This window comes from Lutjanus erythropterus, chromosome 22, assembly GCF_056507025.1.
Source record: "Lutjanus erythropterus isolate fLutEry1 chromosome 22, fLutEry1.hap2, whole genome shotgun sequence".
Taxonomy (NCBI): domain Eukaryota; kingdom Metazoa; phylum Chordata; class Actinopteri; order Lutjaniformes; family Lutjanidae; genus Lutjanus; species Lutjanus erythropterus.
Genome location: NC_139338.1, coordinates 7,854,288 through 7,881,470, shown reverse-complemented (window position 1 = coordinate 7,881,470; position 27,183 = coordinate 7,854,288). Strand labels below are relative to the sequence as shown.

Below are 27,183 nucleotides of genomic sequence, written 5' to 3'. Positions count from 1 at the left end.
TAAATCATGTTTTTATAAAAAAGAAAATCTGACAATGTTGAAGGAAATCTGAGACACTACTTTAAAGTGGCATCTTTTAAAAAATGATTTTAAAATAAAGATTATAATAGCACATATTACACTTCTGTTATCAGTAGGTATTGTTACCTTTATGATTTTGAAGGATTAAAACACATTTTCTAATTATTTGAAGTTGAGAAGTTTTAGAAAATTAATTTAAGTTTAGAAATTAAAAAAATTAAAGCAAACCAAAACATTTTATAAATTACATATATTTCATATATATAATTCCTTAAAGAATAAATTTTCACCCAAAAACTGAAATTAGAGTGTTGATATTAATAATTTTAAAGTCGTCTTCAGAAGAACATGATTTGTCCCAATTCTTAAGAATGGGTGAATTAAAAGAGCATCAGTCAAACCTCAAACAGTGAAAAACAACGTAGAAAATAGGATGAAAATATGACATTTCTGTTAGTTTTACGTATTAATGTGAGGAAGGTCCCATCAAATGTTCGCTATGTCAAAACTTATTAGAAAAAGTCATTCCATTTCCCATGAAATACATTAAGTCTTTCTCAACAAAGGCAAAAAAACCTAAAAAAACAACTTTTTTTTTGTGAAACTGAGTATATTTTCTCAAATTTTGCAATTTCTATCCACCTCTTCTAATGCAATGATTCAAAATGTGCACAAAGATACACTGAAGCAAACACAGCTGTCTAGCAAAACACAAAATGGCAGCTTTGCACAAAAAAAGTCATTTGGAAATATAACTATTTGATTTGTCTAATATGGACTGCTGAAGCCTCGTATCGGCGTCAGCTAAATTTGATGATTTTTGTAGGGAGAGAGCTCTGTAAATTGTATCTGTCCCCCATTTTTTCATACAAATCACTGTAGAAAGAGATCTCTTTGGAACCAGATGATAGTAACTCTTTCTACAGGCAAACAGACACGTGAACATTGTTTACAGATAAACTTTGACTATACACAATCATATATTACCAGCTGCTTAGATTACTGAATCTCTCTTTTCACTGGTCCCCAAGAAAATCAAAGTTAATCCAGAAAGCTGCAACCAGGATTTTGACCAATACAAAACCCAGCATCACTGCAATGGCTACCCACGTCTTTTTATAATTGATATGACTGAAGTCCTTTTACTCATCTATAAAGCCTTACGTAATCTAACACCCTCTTATATCAGCGACTGCATCTCATTTTATGTGCCAACAAGAACTAACTGCCTTTCTTTGAGAAGTTAATAAAGTGTCCCACAAGAAATCTGGTGAGGCTGCTCTCTGTTTTTATGGCCCTGAACTGTGGAACACCCTCCCCTTGGACATTAGAACCACAAAGTCCCTTGGAGTTTTTAAAAAGAAATTAAAGGCCTGCCTTTTAAACTTGGCTTTTAATTTGGGGCAATTCTCATTGCTATGTTTTATTGTTTTATGATCTAATTGTTTCCTGATTGTTTTATTTAATCATATTTTTTACCTTATTTTTTATTTTTAATCTGATCGTGTTTTGTTAAGCACTTTGGGCTGCAGCTTCACATGAAATGAGCTACGTAAAAGTTATCTGGTTGCACATTATTTTACAGTACACTAATGAGACATAGCAAACTGCACTTTGTATTAAATTAGATAAAATCTAGAAATAATATGATCTATATTAGATGTAATAAACCATACTTTGTATTAAGAAAACTCTACAAAAAATAGAAATATTATGCTTTTTATTAGACAGCATTAGCGCCTTCATTAGAGTCTGTCATAGAGTGTAATTAGGGACACATTACTACAGAACTGTACTGTAAACTAAACTGCATTATTTCCCACTGTTAAACCATTATTATACTGTCTCTAAATAGCCTCAAACAAAGTCTAATAAGAGTTGAATACTGACTCATAAAGAACATGTTATTTCAAGTTTTTGTCTAGTTTGATGAGATTTATTTCTATCTTTCTTTTTTTTCCATGGATAGTAAAACATTCCAGACAGGTTTTTTTTTGAGGAGGTTCATGTAAGAACTTTTTTCTTTCAGTCAGAAAACACAGATTTCAGAGTAGTTCCGGTAGAGTCTACTGCTGAAAGAAAGTAGTTCCTACATGAAACTGCTCACAATAAAGAGTGTAGATTATCTTGAGTAACCGGGTCATGATTTTCATAAAGAGACCCTGGTTTCGAATTTTTCAAGTGAGTTTTTTCGGTGGTCTGAGCACCACAAGCAGAATGGCATCTAGTTCCATTATACAGGAGACAAGGGAGACATCTCTAAGGCTGATATCTCCAAAACTCTGCAACTCACACAAAAAAATTCTAGATAGGAAACAGCACCACAGGTCAGGGGAAGAATATGTATTTTTGACTCCAAGGTCCCTTAGCTGTCCCTTTAAAACATGTACTGCACTGCAGTGTACGTACTTGTGCTGCTGTCGCAGAGCGTCTCCTGACTGGCACTGAAGGTGGGCAGCGGGGTGATGGACAGCGACGCCGGGCAGGACACCGGCTCCAGATGCTCGCTGATGGGCGGGACACCCGAGGCCTCCGAGTGAACGCAGTCCGGACTGGGCAGATCCTGGCCGCTCCCTGGGAACGGACTCTTCCAGTGGGAGAACCCGATGGCCACCTGACCCCCGAGGTCAAACCCTGCAAGGACAAATACATTTTAAACTTTTATTTGGATTTGTCTTCATCGTGTACAATAATCTCTTATACCAATTTTTTCAGGTGTCACTGAAAAATATTCTTCTCCATCATAAATAATCATAGGGGAGGGTTGCTGCAAAAGTATCACGGCAATCTCCTCAGCAATGTTGCCCTCTAGTGGTGAAAACTGATAACAACATTAAAACATCCAGCTTGAACTGTCATCAGCACTCTACTGAGTCTTGCAGTTGCATGCAAAGGTGTTCACAGACAGCAGGAGGAGCTCAACAACTCTGAAACTGTCCAGTCACTCATGTTACAACTTCTACAAACTGATCATAATCATATTTTGCACTGCAACTTATAAAGACTGGCAGCAGAAAAGCTTATTCCTACCGAAAGTCTTTTTTTTTCTTTCATGTTTTAGTTTCACTTTAATGTTAGCAGGTCAAAATGAAGATAAATAAGAGGAAGACTGTAAAATGTAGAAAATATACATTATGATGCTGATTGTTTTTACTGATTTATCATAAAATGATTCATGAATAATAGTCAGTTATCAGGCAGAGATTTGGCTGAACTCAGATATGACAGGCCATGAAGTTCCTCAGCATCCCTCTGTTACAAGAGGAGCAAAGAGCAGTTTTTCCTTCTCTGCTCTGTAAGGCGCCGCAGACTGCTGAACCAGCTCGGCTCGCCTCCGGCCTTCGATTTTGTCCTCAGCAGGCTTCTCTCTCAGTTTCACGAGGCCTCTGAGACTGGTGACCCAGCTCGGCTCAGCTCCTGGCTGGCAGGTGTCTGAGCCCAGAGTCTCCAGCAGGCTGACAAGACCATAAATTTTTGTTTTTTTCTTCCTCCAAACACATCAGGGTAAAGTGACACTGAAACTTTTTGCATTAAACTATTTTCTTTCAGTGTTCTCTCAGTGGTTTTTACTTTTAACGATCCCACTGACAACATAAGTTTGGTGCATTTAAGTACATTTTGATCCTTTAAAGGTTGAACAAGTTTTTCATCTTGCACAGACACATATCTCCACTGTCCTATTGTCTGAGCAAGAGCTGCAATTATTAATTGCTTATTAATCAATTGTTAATTACTATTTTGATAATTGATTAATCAATTTAAGAAATTATTTAATAAAAAATGTCAAAATTCTCTTTTTTCAGCTCCTTAAAAATAGGAGTATTTTTTGATTTCTTTACTCCTCTATGACAATAAATTGAATATCTTTAGGCTGTGAGTAAAACAAGACATTTGAGGATGTCATCTTTTGCTCTGGGGAGCAGTGACAGACATTTTTCATCATTTTCTTTTAAAACATAAAAATAAAAATAATAAAAAATAATTGTTGGCTTAAAAGTTGAGCTTAAAAAGTTCACTGGTTACCATGAAAATTGTAGCACAAGACCCACTTATGGGTACCAGAAAATGTTTTTTGTCTACTATTACAACTACCATTTCTAAGGTTTCAAACTATTTAGTAGCTTTTTTTTTTTTTTTTCCAAAATTTCACTTTTTCTTTGCTGTCCCGAAGCTTTGATACTGTCAGTGTCCATACTGTCTTTACAGGGAAAATTCAGATTATATAGTGGGGTAAGGTAATTATATCAGTGTGTTAGTTACAATAGATGGCCACATCCCCAGTTCAGAGAAGCAGAGAGGAGAACCAAGTAACTAATGTACTGCTACAGACAGGACAGGTCAGCAACAAAAGCTATTTCAATCATGTAAACCACTCTACTTTGCTATCAGACAGCCTTTTCAGATGAGAAACCGCAGCCATTTAAGCCAAGTATCTCTCTGCCTAAACCAAACTCCATAGGTGAAATCAGTTAGACGTCCATTTTTTCATATCCTCCTCATACCCTCCTGATATTTTACCAGGATATACTCTACGGTATTATGACGGAATCTGTGTACAACATGTGTAAAACGGCTCAACTACACTGTACTCCATTGGTAACGTTAGCTTAATACTCCCCACAACATAGGCGGAGTTGGGGCTTGAAAAGATGCAGCCTTTATTCACTGACAATGTTAAACCTAATCCGTGCATTTAAAGTTGTACATTTTCTACCAAGACAGCAGGAAGTAACAACTTTACCCGCTCACCTTTCCCTCTGCTCAGCGCGCAGCCACCTTAACTTCACCAGTAATTAGTCTGCCCCTGGCCCTCTGTAATGCTCACTAAACACACTCACGACAAAACGCTACTCTGACCAGTCAGTAGTCTAAATGTTTGTTAGTTTACCTTTATCATCTTGACTGATTCCAATATAATCCAGAACAGGGCTAGATGCATTTTTCTTCTTTTTAATTAGTTAGACTGGTTAGTCCTGTAACTTCTTTACCAAGACAACGCGTTTCCTCTTCTTCTGGAAACTGTTTGTCTGCTCAGCTGCGCTGTCGCGCATAGACTGACCCCTGGTGGTCTAAGCTGCACACTGCAATACATCATCTCCCCATCAGTTAAATAGTAAGAGGAGCATTCGTATATATGACGGTATTTAAAATCATACTGTCAGGATTTCTTAATGCCTTGGTATACTGCAATACGCTTGTACTGCCCAAGCCTACAATCAGTCATTTTACTTCAAAGAACATGGGAACTGCTGTTCTACCACTGCCTCAATGAGTTAATTTGTGTCTGTTATGACTTCTGTGTTTTGTGCAAGCAATGTTGAGAAGGTCTCTGCACACCTGAAATGTCTGACAGGTGCGTCGGAAGAAAAATTCAATTTGAAAAAAGACTGTATACCTGATGAAGGTCGTTTGGACCGAAACGTCGGATATTCAATAAATCACTAGAAAGCGAGACAGTGTGCAGGAGTCTGCTATCTTTTTTCAAATTGACTTCTGTGTTTTAAAAGTATAGTTTGGATTCACCAGTCACACAACAGCAAACACAAACTAACAAATAAAGGCAATGTCACACCAGCAACTCCTGCATTCTGTGAGGTAAAGTTACTGAGAATGACTATTAAATACCTCATACAACCCAGCATCAAATAATCTGAACTGTCCCTTTAATGCGACACTAGACACAATTCAGTTATCTTTGTTGGTTTGTTCAAAGTTATTTGTGGTTCTCTGGAGGTTCTGTTACATCACACACATCCTAAATACCTGTGAATGTTGCATGAGTGAATTCTTTTAGCATCCAGTCTTAAAATATCCATTTTATAGCATCATTTAAATGAGGAAAACAAATGCTACAAAGCAATGGAAACTTAAGAAAGGCCCTATGATTGAATTAATTAACATTAACATTTGTCTACTTCTAATTACACCAAATGGTGTACTCTACTGAATTAAAACAGTGCTTCTCAGTCTGGGATTCAGGGACTGCCAATGGCTTGTTCTTTGCAAAATGTTGCGTTGGCTGTTAATATGATTGTCATCTGGGATCAAATGTGCCTGGATATTTTATTCCCCATGCTTTTATTACCCAGACCTGTTTATACTTTGATCTGATATCAGACACCGTTAGACTCACCATCAGGTCATGAGCAGCTACAGTGAGCATTTAAACATTAAACATTAAACATTTAAACATTTAACACAATATTCTTTGCAACAGCAGTGTGGTAGCTACTAGCTAACTTTAGCTAAATCCTTTCAAGGTTCGTTAAACATTTTAGCACACTCCTCCTAATTGTTTTTTATTCTTTGATCTCTGATTCTTCCCTTAAATTAATAATTGTACAATTATTAACTTTCTTTTGAGTAGATCAATGCCATTCATCTGTGCTTTAGGTTTGGCACTAGAGCTAAGAGGCAGTTAGCCTAGCTTGTTGTTTCACTTTACATTTCTTTGTACACAGAATAAACAAGATGTAGCATATTATGCAGAAAGCTTTAGGGGTGCTGGTAGATTATGCTGATAGACTATTTCTGAAGGCTGTTTGTCACTGCTTTCAGTCTTTATGCTAAACTAAGCTAATCGCCTCTGACTCCATACTTAAAAGTATGTAAAACTTACAATGATTTATTTGCAGAGAATGGCATGAACAAAATATGATTTTCATTTCAAATATGTTTTCATAGTGCATATGCCACTAGGGGTCTCTCGCACAATAAAAAAATGACAAAACCCCAATTCCAAAAAAGCTAGGACGCTGTGTGGAACGTAAATAAAAAGTGCAATACTTTGCACATACTTTTGACTTGTATTGAATACAGCAAAAAGATATTTGATTTTGAAATTAATACACTATTGTTTTGTGGGTTTTTTGTAAATATACAAACATGAACGGGGTGAGGTTCACCACAAACACACTTTTACTTTGAAAAAATTAGGTATTTTTCTGTCTTTGAACATTGCTGGAAACATTTGGGATAATGTAAGTACACAACTTGATAAAATATATAACATATGTCTAGCTTTTTTAGACATCCTAATGCATTAAAGTTACATATTGTAGTCCTTAAACAAAATAATAATCACAGCAGAGTATTTTAATACTTAGAAATGTGTCTGGAGGGGAACTTTAAACATCATTACCAAAACCAAAAGTCCAACAACACATTTTACAGTTGCACCATTATCTCAATTGATTATGTCTTATTTTATGCACCTTTCACTCTGATTCAGCCTGATCTTTGTTTGATAACTTTTAAAATTTGAGGATCCTGTGGGTTTGGTTGCACAATCTTCAGTATGACTGTAGATGAGGTCTTATCTCACTAACACGATCTCTGTTTGAATATTAATTATCTGAAAACAGTTCAGTATGCTGTGATTTTTTTTTTCTTCGGCTGATTTCCCGCACACTGCCGTTATGTAACGCAGCGGGGGCAGGTAGGACTAGGGAACACTCACCCCCCAACCTCCTGGTTTCCTGTGAAACAGAAAGCCCAGCAGATTTCAGCGGCACATCAGCAGTGAACAAACACAGCCCAATCAATAGCAGAGTAGTGGAACCCTGGCACTCTCTGAGCGCTCATCACGCAGCACATTCAGCTGGAGGATAAATTCTGAGGGGGAGGGACGAGGTGAATCCAGGCTGTACATCTCAGCTCGGCTCTTTTACAGCCTCAAATTCTCCTAAAGAATAGAGGGGTTTTCACACGATGGGAGTGCGGTCGCACTGGGCCGGGCGTCCCCGAAATAATGTTTGTGCTCAAGTCAGCACTTATAACAACTAGAACACAGAGGTTTTTATTTTCCCTGAAGGGAATTTGTCTAATACAACACTTTTTGGCAAGAAAAGTCTGACAGCTGCTTGGAAATAATAGGAAAGGGGATGTTCTTTAGTGTGTGGGGAAGTTTGCAAACAGAAATAGAAGAGAAGTATAGCAGTATTTAACTTACTTTAGAGGAAATATTTCACTCATGGGCTGCTGGAGGACTGCTCCGCATTGTACAGGCTAAAGACACACCAGGTTAACTGTGCATCTGTGCATGAAAATGAGTACAAAATGGAACATGCAGTGAATTAAATTAAGTCAGGATGTTGGGTTTTTTGTCCCATATAGGGCATTTTCACAGCTACCTTGTATGATCTGGATTTTTGGGCTTTTCAGTTTGATCGGCATTCTTTTAATTTCCAATTTAAAAACAAGTAACTGCTCATTCATTTAATAAATTTTTTTCTTACTTCAGGCATAGACAAATGCTAACAACATCTCTTCTTTGGCAAAATAAGCATGGACACAATGCAACTTGATTGGACAGTGTAGTGTATGCTTTTTTGAACTTTTTTGGTTCTTGTTTTGGGTTTGTTTTAAGATTACATGTTACAATAGTTTGTGCGTTAAAGCTGAAATTATGCTTCTGTGTACATACGTGCAAATATCTTTGCAAAAAACATTATCGGTAACCACAGGTTGCAGAGGCTTGAAGTCTTGCAAATCTTAACACGTAGCTGATTGAGCATTCTGTTAGGAGATTTTCTCTGTATTTTTTCTAATGAAGTACTAACCTAACACACCTGATGGTTTGTTACGCAGAACCAGCTGGGAAGTCGTCCTTAGAAACTGCTTATCAAAGGGCAGGCACTTTCAAAAAACACTTGGTAGGTCATTGGATGAACCATCTGTCTATTATGTCTAATAAGGGCTAACTTCAACCAATAAGATCAAACTCTTGCCATTGTTTGTTTGAGACAAGTCACTTCCATTGACACTTCTCACTGTCGTTTTTCCTAAAACCACGTCTGTAACTCCCAGTATTCCCTCCTGGGACACTGATTGGTTGCACTACTTTTGCTACGGACACAAACGGATAACCTGAAGCCTGGCAAAATGGATTCTTGCGTGATCTTTTGATCTTACAAATCCAGCTGCCTTGCAAGGTGACCCCTGGATACCCAGAGGTTGAGACTAGACAGCAACCCAAGTTTAAGGGAAAAAAAACTCTTAATTATTATTAAATTCAGCTAATCTGCTTCATCAGGACAGTCTGGTGTGTGGTTTGATTGACAGTGCCCTGGCAACATTAGCGAGCAATCCCACTTTCATCAGATTTCTTTGCTAAATGTTGCTATAACCTGATTGGTGCACAGTGTGTTTCAATCTTGGCAGAAAATGTGTTTATGTAGGATTACTCATACTGGGAGGCTTTTTGAGGAAACAGGTTTTCAGAAAGCCTGGTGATAAATTCACTGAATCACTGCAGAGATCCTGCAGGTCAGAAAGTAATAAAATTATAACAGGAGGCTGCTTCTTGATGAACACTAGAAAGGCCTGTGGATTCGAGACTTTCAGAAATGGCCAACAGACTAAAAACAGGGTTCACTTTATGTAAACTACAATAAAATGAGTAGGAAGTGTAGCCTTGACCCTTGAAACAACGTTAAGAGCTGCATGGAGGCGACAATCCTTAACAGCTAATGAAAGTCACCTGAAACGGCGGGAGGGGTGGAGGAGGTAATCTACACCTGGCATGTATCCGAACGACCTCCAAAACTCACGGTGCGCACAGCCTTTTCGGACATAGTGTGTTCTAAGCAATATCTATGTCGCAGTCATCAGAAAAAAGTGCCCGCGTGGCTCTCTGAGGAGAGTGAGGCCCAGATATGTAGCACTTCCACTTCCTGACACCCTCGAAGGTAAGAAAACAAATGCAGGTGCAGGTATCTGGGCCACACGCTGCACCGTGCAGTGACCGGTGTGAGCTGAGCGTCTACAGTCATCGGAGGGAGAGTTGCAGCGGAAGTAGTGTAGGTGGATGGAGAGCTGCAGCTGGGGTGGAGAGAAATTTAGAGTGCTGAATGCTGTATTTATAAGTCAAAGTGTGTTTTAACACTGATGTGTCATGTGCTTCTGTCAGATGAAGCAGAAGCAACACGGCAGCAGCAGTACTGTTGCACAGCCTTTATGACTCCTTCATGACTCTGTAAAGTAGACAAATGTGTCATCTTTAATACAAAGTTGTCATGGTTTCAGATGTATTTGTTCTGACAACATGACATTAACCAAGACAACATAACCTGTCAAATTCAGAATAAATGATACTTAATGACGAGAGTCGTTACATTCATGTGTGTGTCATGCTTATGACTGTTGTCATTAAGAGTCATTCTTTCATTAATGTCATTTTAATATTAGTGCAGGGCCCATTCCAGGTATGGCTGTTTGGAGCACGGCTGTTGGAGGTGTAGCCGTTTGGGGCTTGGCTGTTTGGGGCATCGCCGTTCAGAGTGCAAGGCCGTTCATAACGTACGCCCAATCAGAGCGGACCAATTGCTTTTTTTGTAATATAACCCCTTTGCACAGCATTTGCACCAACTTTGAGAGCTGGCTACAGCAGAACATATATATAAAAAAACTGAAAGATATTTTTTCTGACTTGGTCCAGAAATGCTCTGTATGAAACTTGGTGAAAATGACTCAAAATTTGTAGTCATGATAAAAAAAAAAAAGATTTAGACAAAGAATTTTGTCTTTGAGACAGCTCAAAAGTTGCAGTTCAAAAATTACAGGCCAAAACATAACGTTGGTTGTTATAGCGCCACCATCTGTCCAAATTGCACCAAACTCAATGGTGCATTCTCCTAAACCCTCAGTAATACACCTGCCAAGTGTGGAGTCGATGTACGGTTCCCGAGATATGAAAAGGACATACATACATACAGACAGAGGTTCTTTCCTTTAAAGTTAGAGAAAGCTGACACTGAGATTTCTTTATTATGACAACTTGACATTAACCAAGACAAATTTGGACCTAATGACACTTAATGACAACAGTCATAAACATTCATAAAGCTTGCCTCATGTTTGTGACAGGTGTCATGTCAGTCTTATGCTCAACCCTTCAAATAGCATGTTACCTATTATTCTTATAATATATATCATGTGTGTGTTGTGATATTAAATATGACAGATGGAGCATTTTGTGGTAAAGTTAGAGGACAGTGGAGGTACAGTGATCTCTTGTAACATTACAAACTTATACAATTATGCTGGACATACACAACTTAATAACAAGTGCTGCTGTTTCTAGAAGGCGGTGTCTTAAAACTCTTTATAGAGTTTATATATAAGATGAAATATCCAGATGGCAATGTCTGTTTTTAGCTACTGCAGTGAATAAAATCAAAGTACCTCATCACACTCATTCAAAACCCTGAATCCAACTTATAAGATCCTGTCATCCATTTGTAACATTGCACACAGTTATATAATACAGCCAGAGGATAAAATGAACAGCTATTCTGCAGTATCAGCAAAATCTTTTGACGGCTGACAAATTGATACCAGTTCACAGTATATGTTGTGGCCAAACCCCTGTGGTTGTCCTCTTAAAGGAGGAAATGTATGGTAAGAAGTAAGAGGGAAGATCAGTAGGTTTTATTGGACACCAAGAGGCCACAAGGATGCGGTCGATCTCTTATAATTCATGTCAGAAATGTTCAAAAAGTGGTTACTTTTTTACATTTTCAGACTCAGTCTTCATAGTCTCTGCTTGCTCTCTTGCCAGTTTGTGAGATGTGCTCTTGCGCTTGATCCGTCCAGTCATTTCACGAGGTTACTGCTGGATTGTCTTTTTCAAAAAGTTACAGAATGGTTGGACATTTCTAATGTTGGACAGGAGGGTTTCAGACGATGTTGGACGATCCGACAAGCACTGACCTCTTTAGCCTCAATCAGGACAAGCCTGACCAATGTCAGTCCCTCTGCAGCATCGACTCATTTAATGCCAATTAGCCTATTCCTCTTCTGACTTGGAACAGAACAATTACATTTGTGGAAATGTCCCAGTACCATCTTTATTTTCTGAATACCGGAACTTTGCCAATACTAAGTATTGATCTGATGCCAGTGCATTAAAAAATATATATATATTATTATCATTTTTAATGGAAGTATACTACTGAACCTGTACAAATGTTAATTTCTGGTGGTAAAGAAAAACAATATCGATAAACCTTGAAATCCTTGTGAAATTCGCCAAAAAAACAAAACAAAGCGCAGAGTCAGCACAACCCTGAGAAACACCGTCCTCAAGTACAGTTACTGCCTGACAAAATTAATTGATTTCCAGAGATGCAACGGGAAATTTGAGCATGTTCATAGCTTCTGGAAATGTATCTGCCTGATGCCAAAACATCAAATACGTTAGACGGAGACGCGAGCCGAACCGAGCTCTCGGCTTTATGAATGTGTACAGCAGTGAGCAGCCAGCTGTAGAAGTTTCAGCACGATGCGTTTGATTGTTTTTCATGTCATCCTTCAGTGAATCCCGGCCTCAGGCTGAAGATTAGCTCTGTCCATCAGCCGCACAACTGCAGTGAGCTCCTACAACAATGAAGGAGGCTGGAATAAACGGAAGATTATCATCGATTAGAACTTTTAAGAACCTACAGTGATGCTGACTAGTATTTTCCTCTCAAACAAAGGCCAGGGCTTTTAAATCACGGGCAGCACACTAACTCTTTCTTTATGTCAGAGTGCAGGCTGAGACTATAGATCTTTTCCTTTGTAAAACCAAGAGGGTGAGTCTCAACGGTCCAAAGCTCTCCCTCAGCACTTCATTAGTTTTTCTTTTTTATTTAGCACAGGGAGGAGAGAGGAACACCTGCATGCAGCTGCAGCAGCATATATCCTGAGCTGAACCCACGGTCTTAACTGTCACAGCCTCCAGCTTACAGCTTCTCCCTCTAACCAGCCTCTAACACTCATCGAAAAAATGTCAAAAGGCGAGGTCTGAATATCGCAAATGGCAGGACGCTGCAGTTTTTGCGACAGACAGGAAAATTATTTCAGACAGCTTCGTCAACAAGGCACTATTTCCTGTCAACAAGCCCTGACATACATACAAAGCTACATGTCAGGGGAAATCTTTAATTTTCTAACTGCTTAGCAAATCCAACGTTTACTGTAATCCCCTCCGGCATGCTGTCAGGAAGCAGTTGATGCAGCAGCACTGTACTGTGCTGCAGTAACTTCTCTGAAATGTTACTGTAATACATCACAATTCACTAACACAAGATCCTGCTGCAGTTACATGGTCATTTTACAACGTCAAGTTTTCTTGTAATGTCATACTGTAAAAGACATGTTGGCTAAAGCCCAGATGAAATTAAAAGAGCCTTTTTAACCCTTTTGGATCACGTCCTGTCATATTGTGCACCTATTTAACAACACATACCTCCCAAAATATACAAAAAGTCCATTTCTTTCTTTCATTTTCTCTTACAAAATATGACACGTGCTTATGTAGGCTTGAACCAACCAATTATGTCACAACATTCACCCGTCAATCAATCTTCAGCTTCATAAGTCTGGTTATGACACGCCCACTTTTCAACCTTCAAATCAAATTCCTCCCAAAATCATGTCACGCCCAGGGTTCATATTACACACTGGCTTTTCCGGTGTGCACCGCTTCTAAAACATATTACGTGCATGCACATACATGGACACGCACATCAGCATGGTCAGTCGCAGGGTTTCATTTCATAGAGGCTAAGTAACAAGAATATAAGGCTACTGTTTCAAATCGAAGAATACATTTATCAATCACAGCAAAAAATAAGAAACAAAATCAGCAGGGGGACGCTGGCAGTTTCTATTCCCATACAAACTGTGAGCCAGCATGCACAATACCAGGATGAGGCTGAGGCAGCCAAATGGAATTCAGCCACCATTAATATTATTATTTACAGCCGAGCTTTTCCAACTGTGACATGTCAAACTGTCTTCCTTGAGAAAGTAGTAATGAGAAAGGTTTCACTTTTTTTTAATTTTTCTATTTTAAGTTAGGACTACTAACCAGCATATTGTAACTAGGGCTTCAACTAATGATCATTTTCATAGTTAATTAACAGTTTCATTATATTCTTGATTAATCGATTAATAGTTGTTTGTTTTAAAATGTCAGAAAATGGTAAAACATGTCTCTCAGAGTTTCCTGAAGCCTAAAATGACATCCTCAAATGTCTTGTTTTACTCACAACCCAAAGATATTCAGTTTAATGTCGCAGAGGAGTAAAAAAAATATTCCAATTCAAGAAGCTGAAATCTCTCAAATCAGTTATCAAAGTAGTTGACGATTAATTTAAAAATCGATTAATAATCTGCTCATTGTTGCAGCTCTAAGTGCAAAGTGTCTTGCAGTATATTGCATATCACACACAGTACCTCCAGTGTTACGCTGCTGATATATACAGTATGTGACTGTACTTTATCATGAGTTACCACATAACCCTACACTATGATACCAATCCACATGCTGGATTTTGTTATTTCAGTCAGACAACTCACATTTAAGAATGATTACTGCAGCAGCAGAATGTAGTTAGTTTGGCGTCTAGGCTCTGACCTCATCACTCCTCAGACAGATTATATTTACATAGAGATAAAGAGGAGTGATGATCACATATCTTGGACCCCCTGTCGGAGCCTGCAGGTGGATGCTGGGGTGGTGTTTGGGCTGAATGAACAGGCAGTGATGCTGATGCAAAGCAGCAATGGCCTTGACAAGCGGAGGGAGAGATGAGAGGTTTTAGCGGTTTAGATAGAGCGCCAGATTGGAAGGGTGCGTTTCATATGTACTACAGAGAGTGAGGCGTGTCACGTGTGATGGCGGAGCAGCTCGCCAGCATCGCTACGTTAAAGTTCTTCACTGACTCACGATGGACAGTTTAAAGAAGAATCAAAACTGATCCGACAGATTCATTGATATTTTTCCTCAAAACATTCCTCTTTTTTGTCAATACCTGCTGCCTACATTGCCCATAATGCAACTTGACCACCAACTGTCCGGTGGGATATTGTGTCACGTGTCATGCTAGCAGCAGCTAACATAACCTCGACCTGCAGAGATATGGAGTGACTATGGATGAGGACCCATCCAACAAAACATTGTTCCATCAAGCTGCTAGTGGTCAAGACTCCACAGGGTACTTTTAATAATACTTCACGACTGAACCTGTTATGCAATATAAGATTTGCCAGAAGAAATTCCAGCACCAGTGTTAATTTAATATATTGCAATGCTCTTGCAAGTTGCTTCAAATCAGCACAGCAGTTAATTTACTGTATTTCGTCCGTTTACATTCAATCACAGCACCAGTATAAACCATCTGTCCTGAACTCTCTTGTTTGAATAAACTGATAGTGGCATGTTTGGTTCTTTTTCTGTGTGCTGACAGGCACACAAAGTTCAATGTTATGTAAATGTTTGAAAGTGATATGTCCTTTAAGAGAGAAGCCATGCCCACTGCTGTGAGGCCACTTTGGTTTGGTAAGATAATATCTGCCTCTGTTGTATGGAAGCCTGTTTCTGCCAATGTGATGGGGGAAGAAAGATCTAGAATCTAATGGTACCACCTTCAATGAAGTCCAGGAAATTATTCATGACACCTTTATAAAGTATTTGACAGTGCAATAAAAACTAATGACATCTTTATGACAAGTCCAAAATGTGGCACTTTACTTGAGGTCAAAGAAAATATTAATGACACACATATAACAGTCTTATTACAGCCAGTGTTAAAACCAACCTCATATGGCAGTTTAATGAGTAGTCTTATACAAACCCCTTCAAATTAAGTTTAAGTTAAAAAAAAAATTTCTTTGATAATAAAAATAGCCCAGTCAATCTTGATAACATTTAATAACATCCTTATGACAAGCCAAAATGGTACCACTTTACTTGTAGTCCAGGAAATTACTCTTGACATTGTTACAAAAGCATTTGACATTTGACATACTCTGTCAAATTGGCCTTATAACATTTAATGACATCATTATGACAAGTCAAAATGGTACCACCTTACTTGATGTCAAGGAAAATATTCATTACACACTTATAATGGCCAAATGACAGCCAGTTCAATCACATGTGACAGTTTAATGCTAACAAATAATGATAAACAGTTTTTTTAAGGTGACAATGTCAAGTCTTTATGACAAAGACATCGACAGGTTATGTTGTCGTAGTTCATGTCAAGATGTCATAACAAATAAATCATTGGCTTGACTAATGTCAAGTTGTCATATCAAAGTAATTCCGTCTAGGTTAATGTCAAGTCATCTTTACAAACTTTGCATTGAAAATGACAAAATCAACCGGATGACATTTTAATTACAACAGCCACAAACATTCATAAAGACTCCCTCATGATCATAACAGGTGTCATGACATGGTTATGACAGTCTTATGCACATCCTTTAAACTTCATTTTACGTTGAAACCATTTTTCTTCCGTGGTAAAAAACAGAGTGAACTTACCGATGGTGATCTGACTGACACAGCTGTAGAAGGTTCCTGAAGAGACATTGTAGCTGCTGCTGCTGGGCTCACGGTCTGCGACAGGAGGACAGATCACACACAGGGTACATTATGGTATCAGGTAGACTCACAGTGCAGCATTGACTTTTAGCACAGGTTGACCAGTGTAGTTTTAGTTACTTTTACAGCCATTGCTTTTGAAATTGGGAAAAAAGTCTTTATGTAGTTATGAATCCTACTGCTCCAGTGTGTCCACTAGGCCCTTAAACCTAGCGCTGTTCCTTGGGGCTTGAGAAAAGCCATGACCCTGCAGCGGTACAGGAATGAAACCCCTAATCCTGCGATGTTAGTGCTCTGCTCCACACAACGAGCTGCACAAGGGGAAAAGCCCTCGACCTTGGCAGAGTTAAGGTATAAAATCCATGAGTGTGGCAGCTTTAGTGCCTCAGTCTACCCATTTATATGGGAGAGGGAATGAAATCATCCACTGTGGTAGAACACTGTGAATAAAATAGCAGTGTTATGAAAATGAGCCCGCAAGCTTGGATGAGTTACAGGAAGAAGACCCTCCGCTAACCCAGCTAAAGAAATTTTGTTGCTAACTGATGTGGACACATAACCTGATGAACCAGATGGTTTGTTACACAGAACCATCTATGAAAATTGTCCATTGAAACCGTTTGGAAAAGGGCAGGCCCTTTCAAAAAACACTCTGCCACCAAATTAGTAATGATAAATATGCAACATCCACTTTAACTTTCAAAATAAAGGTCTTTGGTAAGTTTCGACACCAAAATTTAGGTAAACGGTTAAAATAACCATACTGATACTGAGCTGGATAATAACTAGAGCTGATGATTATTATCAATCAATCTGCAGACCATTTTTTTGATTATTCAGTTAATTGTTTATCCAATAAAATGTCACAAAATAGTGACAATTACCCATCACATTTTCTTGTTGATGCCATGAAATGTCTTGGTTTGTCCAATACCTGAAATTTCATTATCGGCCGATAATGAGTACTGATTCAATACCAGTGCTTTCAAAGAATACATTTATATAAACATGCATTGCTGCTGGGAAGAAGCAGCGTCCTGTTTCAGGGTTAATAAATTACATGATATTGGATCGGTGCATAAAGTCCAGGACTTGCTGATACCCGATCCAGTATTTTAGGCTATATAAAGGGCATTTTCAATACTGATGTCTGTATTTGAACTACCCTAACTTAAAGCAGCATTAATTTAATTTGAAAGTTGATATGGTGAAGCTGTTAGCTTTACCTATTGAGCAGACACAGGGATTTATTTGGAGTCATGTGTCCAAACATCTACCAAATTTAAGTCCAAAATTTACTTTCCTTTTAGATTTTTTGGTCTCCATCAACTCCTTAGAGGGCAGTTAACCTTGTTAACTGACTGTACTGAGCGTACGGTGGGTTTACCTGAGGATATTTGCTGTTGTGTCCAGAGACAAAATTATTAAAGCTGCAGTCTGTCAAACCAAAACAGTAAGCTAAAATCCCTCGTACAACTGAGGAGAACTACAAACTGTGAGTGAGAATTTTCTGTGGGTTTGTCATTACAACACAGTCTTTTTTTGAAATACGCACAAAATTCAATCTATTAGATTTGTTTACATGAATACATGGATGCTGATTAATTGATTATTATTTGACTGTTAAATCGAACAGCAACTATTTTGATAATCAATTAATCATTTTGAGTCATTTTTAAGTAAAAATGTCCAAATTCTCTGATATCAGTTTCTCAAATGTGAGTATTTTCTGCTTTTTTCACTCCGCAAAAACTAAAACTAAAAATCGAAAATAGTGATCAACATTTTTCTGCCATTTTATGGACCAAACAACTACAATACATCAAGAAAATTATCATATCATCAAATAGTTGTACCCCTACTTTTTTCATGGCACAATTTTCAAGCTAATTTTGCCCGTTATCCACCATCGTTCTCATTCTGCAACCAAGTTAGCAATAATAAATATACAGCATCCAGTTACACTTTCAAAATAAAGGTCTTTGGTAGGTTTAGGGACCAAAACAACTTGGATAGGTTTAGGAAAACATCATGCTTTCCATCCAGTTGCTATGCAGACTTTCTCACTTCTTATACTATTTTTTTCATTATTATTCATCATCATTATTAAAGTCATGCTGACTGTCAAGGAAAATGGCCACAATTTGTTTACCTCGCGAGGCAGCTGGATTCGCGAGATCACAAGATAACGTGAGAATCCATCTTGTCAGGCTCCAAGCTATTCATTTGTGTCTGCACCAGAGGTGGTGCAAGCCAATCAGGGCCCTCGGAGGGACTGTTTGAAGCTATGGGCGTGGTTTTAAGGTGTGCCGACAGCCAGAAGCATCCATGGAAATGACTCATCTTGAACAAACAATGGCAGCTCCTGAAGAGGTTAGCGTAGATACTGTTATAGCATCAATTATATTAAAACTGGAGAGAACCTGTCATTGAAAGAAGAGCAAAGAACGGCACTGAAGGCTTTTATTGACGGAAAAGATGTTTTTTGCTGGGTGACTTCTGCTTCAGTTCGGTGAGTTGATCTGATTGGGCGAAGTTAGCCAGCGTTAGACATGACAGACAGTTCATCCAATCACCTGCCAAGTGTTGTTTGAAAGTGCCTGCCTTTTTCCAAATAGCTTCAATGGATGGCTTCCCAGATGGTTCTGTGTAACAAACCATCTGGCGTGTCAGGTTAACAATTTGTGTCCATGTGCACTAATCGATAGATTACACTTCATGACCAGGTCAAAGTCCCACTTTGCAACATGACACATTGTCATTTGATCCATTTTTAATGCAGAAATACTGAAAAGTGAAGTTTTAAGATACCTGAAATAAGGGCAGTGTATTTGCCAGAGCACAAGCTGAAGCTGTTGTGTGTCACGCTCACTGCCATCATGGAGAATCAGTAACTCAGAAACGATGTGCAGTAAATATACAGTGTTGACTTTGAATGACTTGATGAGAAGCTTGCTATCACCAAGGTTACACAGTCAATTAAGAAAATGAGGCCTAATTTGGAACTCCAGTTTATCAAGGGATATAGAGGTTAAACCATTAATCTGTCTCAGCGGAGGAAAAGACTTCCTATGGCACTGCAGCCACTACTTAAAGGTACCATCTGATATTTTTGCATCCAGACTGAGCAGTGAATACAAATACTTACTTACAAATACTTTTGTAGAAAATGCTCATTTCCTTATTCTCTAATCTAACACCTACAGCCACATCGGAGAAGAGCGACCGCAGCACGACGTGGACATTTATCACTGACCGGGAGTCTTTTCAGCGTAAGCACTCGCTTTTGCCTCTATGTTTGCAGATAAAGCTGCGGGTATCATTTATTACCAAAGTTGTGGAAAGTCAGCACGTATGAGCATCTGAGCAGCTTCCAGTGACATCTGTGATTCATCATCACATGGTGCTTTAAACTGTTTTAAATCATTTAAGCTTTGTGTGCAAAGTCATTTCACATTTCATGTCACAATCAATATCTGCTTTATGAGTTCTCCTTACAACATTTTCTTAAAAGTAGCACCCAGGAGTGAAATGATCTTAAATAACTGTAGCAACATCACAGGACGGTAGAGAGACTGTTGTGAGCAGCTGATAAGAAGCCATACACTCTGACACAGCAGTGATCGTTTTGTCTACGGACAATTAGAAATAAAGACTCATTTTGTGCATGCATATGTGTGTGTCCTAAGCACAGACTCAAGATGTTTCAAGTAATGCCTGATCAATAATGGAGACAATAAGATATTAGGGAGTAAATAAATTCTTATATTAATATATCAGCTGATATTGCAATGATCCCTCAAAATCAAATATTCATGTCAAAGATATGTAATGGAAACCCAATATTTACAGTTTAACAATCAAATTTATCATCCAAAATGATATCTGTCCACTGAAACAGTTAACTTTCATAACTTTCACTGGTATTTTTTAATAATTAGAAATAACTCACTTGACACACCAGATGGTGAACTTGACCTTACAAACTGTTTGGAAAAGGGCAGGCACTTTCAAAAAAAAAAAAAAAACTTTGCAGGCACAAGTCAGATCAAACTCTCTCGTGAGATGACTGAAAACATTAAGCCGTCAGTCTAATTCTTTACTCTTCTTTCAATGATGAAATATTCCCCACCTCTTCAGGAGCAGCCAATTATGTTGCTATGGCAACAAAACTAAACTGCCATTTCTTCGGTTTTACTGCTAGAACACGCATCACCTATGACAGAAATGTACTCGTAGGCACTGGAAAATGAAGCATGAGGTTTGGGTTGAAGTGTTGTTGTTGTGTTGAGATGATTAACAAATGCAGCCACTATCTTTCCAACATCCAGTCAGATCAGCTGGATGCAACAACGCTGATCCACCCCAGGAGTGGTGGAGGTGAGCAGGATCAAATATACATAAAATAAATAACAGCAAAGACTTTAGTGAATTGTTAAATCTTGGGCTGCAATGTTAGAAAAAGCTAAAAACTGTCCCAGTTTTTCAAAGTCAAAGATGATGTCTTTAAATGTCTAATTTTGTCTAAAATCCAAAGATATTAAGTTTAATATGATAATAACTGAAGAAAAGCAGGTGAGGCTGTAAACAACATTTGCGGTAATTTTTGCATGAAAAATTACTTTAACAGTTAATTGATAATCACAATAGTTTCATAGTTTCATTTGTTTTTACCACTTGCCAGAATTACTTGCCTGACACTGCATTTTACTTGACCCCAGCAATGTTAACCTATATGCCCAACATCATCCGATAATATCAGCTGACTGATACATCTGTCTGGTTGTAGTTTCAAGTTAGAGGTTGGGATAGATAATTAAAAATAATTAATTAAAAAATATTCCACATTTTCACACATTAATGTCCCCCCCAGTAGTCAATTTCAGGACTTCATTACTAAACTAACCTGACTGTGCAGCAGGTTTTAACTGAAAATTAAATATTACTCATTTAAGGCTGCGACTGAAGATAATTTCAATTATTAATTAATCTGCTGAATATTTTCACTATTAATCGGTGAGTCTGTAAAATATCAAAAACCTGTGAAAAATATACATTACAATTTTCCGTCTTCAAATTGCTTCTTTTGTCCAACTGACAGAAGCTGGAACCAGCAAATGTTTTACAGTTTTGCTTAAAAATGACTGAAATCGATTATCAAAATACAACTAATGACAACTAATTTTCTTTTGATTTACTAATCAGTTAATCTACTCATAACTCATAACATTATTTCTTTACAAGTCTTGAGTCTTGAGTTGTCCCAAGCAGTTATTTGGAGCACCACACCCTCATATCAGCCCACACTCAGGAGTGAAATCAGGGTGATTGATGATATAAACTGAGGATGCTGAGATATTAACATCACATGTGATGACATGTATGTACTCGCCCCGTATGCTGCATATGATGCGTTTACCTGCGGATCCGGAGGAGAGGCGCGTCGCGATGGCGCGGCGAGGACTGCGCGGACTGCCGGGGCAAACCCGAACCACCTCATCCTGACATTGCAAACAGATGACCTGGTTCTCCTGGTTCTCTCCCACCTTGCTGCAGCCACCCATGTGCTCGCCACCGGCCTGGATCTTCATCCCTTTGCTGATCTGACGGACCAGTCGCATGTTGTCTGCTCCTCCTGCCTCATGCTCCAGCATCCTCGTCACCGGCAGCGGTCACACTTATTACGCATGGCTTCGCCGTGTGAAGGCATCAACTTCTCCTGTACCTACAGCATCCTTAACTCCACCCACTGCACTTGGAATCAAGCGCTGGTTATTGAAAGCTGCTCCCCGCACCAGCTCACCTCCTCCGCTCCATCATCAGCCTCTCTCGGCTTCTGTCTGCCGGTTGATGTTGCAGTCTTTACGCACAACTGCAGGCGTGGCTGCTTCACGTGGTTACTTAGGTCGCAGTGTCAAGTTTTTGTGGGAATATTAGTGGTACCAAAATAAAGAAGTCATATAGTAGGGTCTCTATTACTATGGAAGCCCATGTCTGCTAATGAAGGAAAAATCCAATGGTAAGCCATAATCATGAGATTAAAAAAAAAGTTAAAAGAAAAAAACAGTTAAAAAGTCATTAATAAAAAATTATGAGGAAAAAGTCATAATTATGAGATCAAATGTCAGAATGAGATTTTAAAAAAGTCATAATTAAGAGATAAAAGTCAAAATTATGAAACCATTGGTCAAAATTATGAGGAAAAAAGTAACAAATATGATTTAAAAAATCATAAATATGAGATAAAAAGATGAAATTATAAAATAAAGTCATAATTATGATAAAAAGTAGAAAATTATAAGGAAAAAATGTCATATTTATGTGATAAAGTAATCTGAGGCAAAATGTCAGAATTATAACAAAAAGTTGAAATACTGAGATATAATGTTGTAATTATACAATAATAATTTAGACTTTTTAATCACATAATTATGACAGACTATTTTTTTTTTATTCAGTTTGAACTGTGCCACAAATTACACATATGTTGTTTGCCAATTTAAAATATGATTTTAGGTCAAGAAAGTCTGTGAGTTTGTGTTGGGTTTGTCTTTTAGTTAGTTTTACATGAAACCACTCATATATGATACTTCATCAGTTTTATGACAAAGTGTGACTGCTTTGGCTTGAAAAATGATCTTTTAAATTGTCAAACATCATATGTGTGATTTGTGGCACAGTTCAAAGGTGATAAAAAAAATCATCTTTCACCATAGGCGGTATTCATATTTTATGCAAAAACCACTACATGCCACTACAACCCTCACACTGATTCTTTAAGTAACACATGTTCTTACTGGAATGTTTACCAGGAAAGGGCAGGAAAACATTGTGAAATCTGAGTCAAATTAAAGCAAGTAAATGCTAATTTCCTGACCCAAAGAATGCATAATCTCTGGCTTCCAGCCTCGGCAGTACACTACCGAGAACTCCGAGAGCCTCTGAGAAAGAAAACGCTTCATTTGAGGAAGTCCCTTTTGCTCAGGGGAAATAGCCCAGATCTGTCGAGTAATAACTCAGCTACTGCAGAGATCCTTTATACTGTTCCACATTTACAAGCAGAGTGTGGAGCAGACTCAGCTGAGCAAAAGCCCAATCTGCTGCCTGGTAATCAAACAGCGTGTCATCTGTAGCATGTTTAGCTTTGAATCATCTCAGACTTTACATCTAACCCTGTCATCAGCTCTAACTGCAGTGAATTAGGTGATTTTGTGGGGGTAGCGTGTGTGTGTGTGTGTGAGAGAGAGAGGAAGTTTTAGCAAACACTGATAAAGCTTGCGCGAGAAATAAAAAAATAATGACATGTATTAAACAATACATGTCACACCCTCACACTCACGTCTGTTTGTCTTTTTCTCTGTGTGCAGCTGTGCAGTTCTCCAACATGTAAAATCTACAGAGAACTGTGTAAAACATTAGTATAATCCATTTAAAAATGATTCCAGGGGCAATGCGATGCAGCAGAGCAACTTTGTGGGTGTTTTTACATCGCTCATTAAAGTCTGTGTAAAGGAAAAGGGGTGTTTAAGTGGTTGTTCAGGATTTCTATGTTAAGGTTTTTTGGGTGGACCTGAAAGATGGTTCAGTGATGTCCTGAAGCCACGGTCCCCCAGCACTCTATAAGTCCCATGAACCGACACACGAACGACAATGCTTCTTCTTCCTCAATGGTCAGTTATGAACGTACCTCAGTGACTCTCAGCCCAGCAGCTCACTTCAGCTCACTTCAGTTCCAACAACTTGACATAGAAGAAAAAAAAAACATCTGTCACCGTCCTCTGGCTCTGGTGGCTCAAACTTGCCTGGACATGTCCAATAAGCTGCTAGATGGAGCGTCCATGTTTCAGGTTGAAGTGGTGTCTGATAAACATTAAAGGTCCAATGTGTAAGATTTATTATTATTAATATGGAAGAAATGGGATATACTATTCATAAGTATGTTCCATTAGTGTATAATTACCTGAAAATAAGAATTGTTGTGTTGTAGTTAACTTACACTGAGCTGTTTATATCCTCAGAGGGCGCAGGTCATGGATGTAATAAGGAGAACTAGATGCAGCATTGGAGGTAGACTTCCATTCATTCCTATAAAAGCTGCTAAATGATACATAAAGCCGACTTCCAGGTATGAAATTCTGTACTCAAGTACAAGTACTGCTGCACTGCTAAAATATTACAAGTAAAAGTAAGGGTGTTAGAAATGTACTTAAGCAAAAGTACAAAGTATTTCTTGCAAAAACTACTCAGAGTTTTAGTTACTTTTAACCGTTAATGTCACAGTCACTTCTCCAAACTAGGGTTACAGATTTTGTGCATTTTCCTTAACCAGTAGTTGAAAAATCTAACAATAATAATTTACAAGATACAACACAAGTCTTTTCCTCAGTTTAATTTTTTTTTGTTTCTTTTTAAGTCTAAATTAAATGCTCCTTATTTGTCAAATGGGGTGCACTGACTGCTGTGTCTATTGATTAAATATTGATTAATGATTAATCCTGATCATCCTCACTCCAAATGTATGCTGAAACAGCATTTTTTTTTTTTGCTTTTTGTTTGTATGTTGTTGTTGCTGTGATCAGATCACCTGACTGGCTACTAAAATGCAGATGAAAGGTTTGGATATCAATTCAAATTCTTTTCAGTACTCAACTACGAATTTAAAAGTAACTAAATAGATTACATCTTATAATACATACTTCAGTATAAGTAAAAGTACAGACCTGAAAATCTTCTTGTAAAAGTACAAGCACCCCAAAAAACGGTACAGTAATTTGAGTATTTGTAATTAGTTACTTCCATATCTGAGGTTCTTCTAGACTTAACAAATGTTGGACTGAATGGATCAAATCCTGATTGTAAGAATCATTTAGTGGTGGTTGCTATGCACAGAAAAAGTATTCATCCTTTTTCACTTTACACTTCTTTTCACAGTACACTTCTTTCACAATATAGGCTTCTGGGGAAAAGTGCTTTTGGTTTACTGTTCATCACATGATTCTGTTGTTACACAGTTTGGCCACTATTCAAATTTGCTTCCACAAAAAGCACTTCCTGTCGGCTTGATGCAGACTCTCTTCCATGGAAGGAACCATTAGGAGAGGACGGATCGATCCCAAAATATCCAACCGTATGTCGATTGATTGATCGTCTCTGAAACTCTTTTTTTTCCTTGTTGTTTTGAAACCCTCCCTATTTTTGAGGTCTCAAGGTTAGCAAGTATGAACACTGTACATTCTTGCATTTCAAGTTGCATCTGTCACAGATTACCAACAGAAGTCACATGAAAAAGTCCTGATAACATGTGCGAGAATAGAACAACGAAAGGGTCCAAATCAGCAGCTGCAGCATAGAAGAAGCTGGTGGTGTCTCTCTCTGGCTCCAGAGAGCTCCATGTCCCGAGGGGTGACAGTCTGCACTCAGCTGACACTCTGCAAAGCAGACATGCTCAGTGTGTACGTTCACTGAGTGCAGTTTGAGTACAAAAACGCACAAGAATGCAGTAAAAATAAAGGATCATTACGGGATATGGCCATGTTCAGTATTATTGTAACCCAACACAGCTTAACTGAAAGAGCTTGGTAAAGTTGGAAAGATATTCACAGATTCAGACTTCCAGCATCAATAACTCATTAGTGATACGTTGTCAAAACATAAACGAGGCCTCTTTCCCATCGTTGTAAGGTAGACAATGTGCTACAAGCCCAGTTTTATCAAAAGTAGCTGTCTTTCAAGCTGCAGAAATAACATTGGTGTCTACGAGCAGCCGGCTGTGAGAGGAGTGGATAGGGACCGTCTGCAAATTGCAAAACCGCTAGAGCAGCGAAGAGAAACACTACACAGATATTCAATAACTTCACTCTTAGACAATGTAGTGTCACCAAAATCACTGCAGCCATCAACTGGCCCCTGCTTATCATACTACAACTCTTGGTTTGAAATTAAAAACATTTTTTCATAATTTTAAGAATTTTTATAAATAATAAAATGTAATAACTTCTCTTTTATGTACTGTAGTGCCACCAAAATCACTGCAGCCATCAACTGGCTGCTGCTGATCGTACTACAACACTTGGTTTGATATTTTTTAAAAAAATCATAATTTTATGGAGGTTTTATTAATAATACAATTTAATAACTTCTCTTTTATGCACTGTAGTGTCACCAAAATCACTGCAGCCATCAACTGGCCCCTGCTTATCATACTACAACTCTTGGTTTGAAATTAAAAACATTTTTTCATAATTTTAAGAATTTTTATTAATAATAAAATGTAATAACTTCTCTTTTATGTACCGTAGTGCCACCAAAATCACTGCAGCCATCAACTGGATGCTGCTTATCATACTACAACTCTTGGTTTGATATTTTTTTTAAAAAATCATAATTTTATGGAATTTTTATTAATAATAAAATGTAATAACTTCTCTTTTATGTACTGTAGTGCCACCAAAATCACTGCAGCTATCAACTGGATGCTGCTGATCATACTACAGCTCTTGGTTTGATATTTTTTTAAAAAAATCTTAATTTTATGGATTTTTTATTAATAATAAAATTTAATAACTTCTCTTTTATGTACTGTAGTGCCACCAAAATCACTGCAGCCATCAACTGGATGCTGCTGATCATACTACAACACTTGGTTTGATATTAAAAACATTTTTTCATAATTTTAAGAAATTTTATTAATAATAAAATGTAATAACTTCTCTTTTATGTACTGTAGTGTCACCAAAATCACTGCAGCCATCAACTGGATGCTGCTGATCATACTACAACTCTTG

General features: G+C 38.0%; 1 protein-coding gene across 1 annotated transcript in view; it reads right to left on the bottom strand.

The window, feature by feature from the left end:
* The window catches only part of LOC146306581 (anoctamin-4-like), a 58,762-nt gene extending 36,662 nt beyond the window's left edge, over positions 1-22,100 (bottom strand). The window contains exons 1-3 of the mRNA XM_084711091.1: positions 21,819-22,100; positions 16,340-16,414; positions 2,431-2,655 (exon numbers count right to left, since the gene is read on the bottom strand). Of these exons, the coding sequence (XP_084567217.1) occupies positions 2,431-2,655; positions 16,340-16,414; positions 21,819-22,053 (535 nt within the window). The 5' untranslated portion in view covers positions 22,054-22,100. The remainder of the gene's footprint in view (positions 1-2,430; positions 2,656-16,339; positions 16,415-21,818) is intronic.
* Between the last annotated feature and the right edge of the window lie 5,083 nt (positions 22,101-27,183).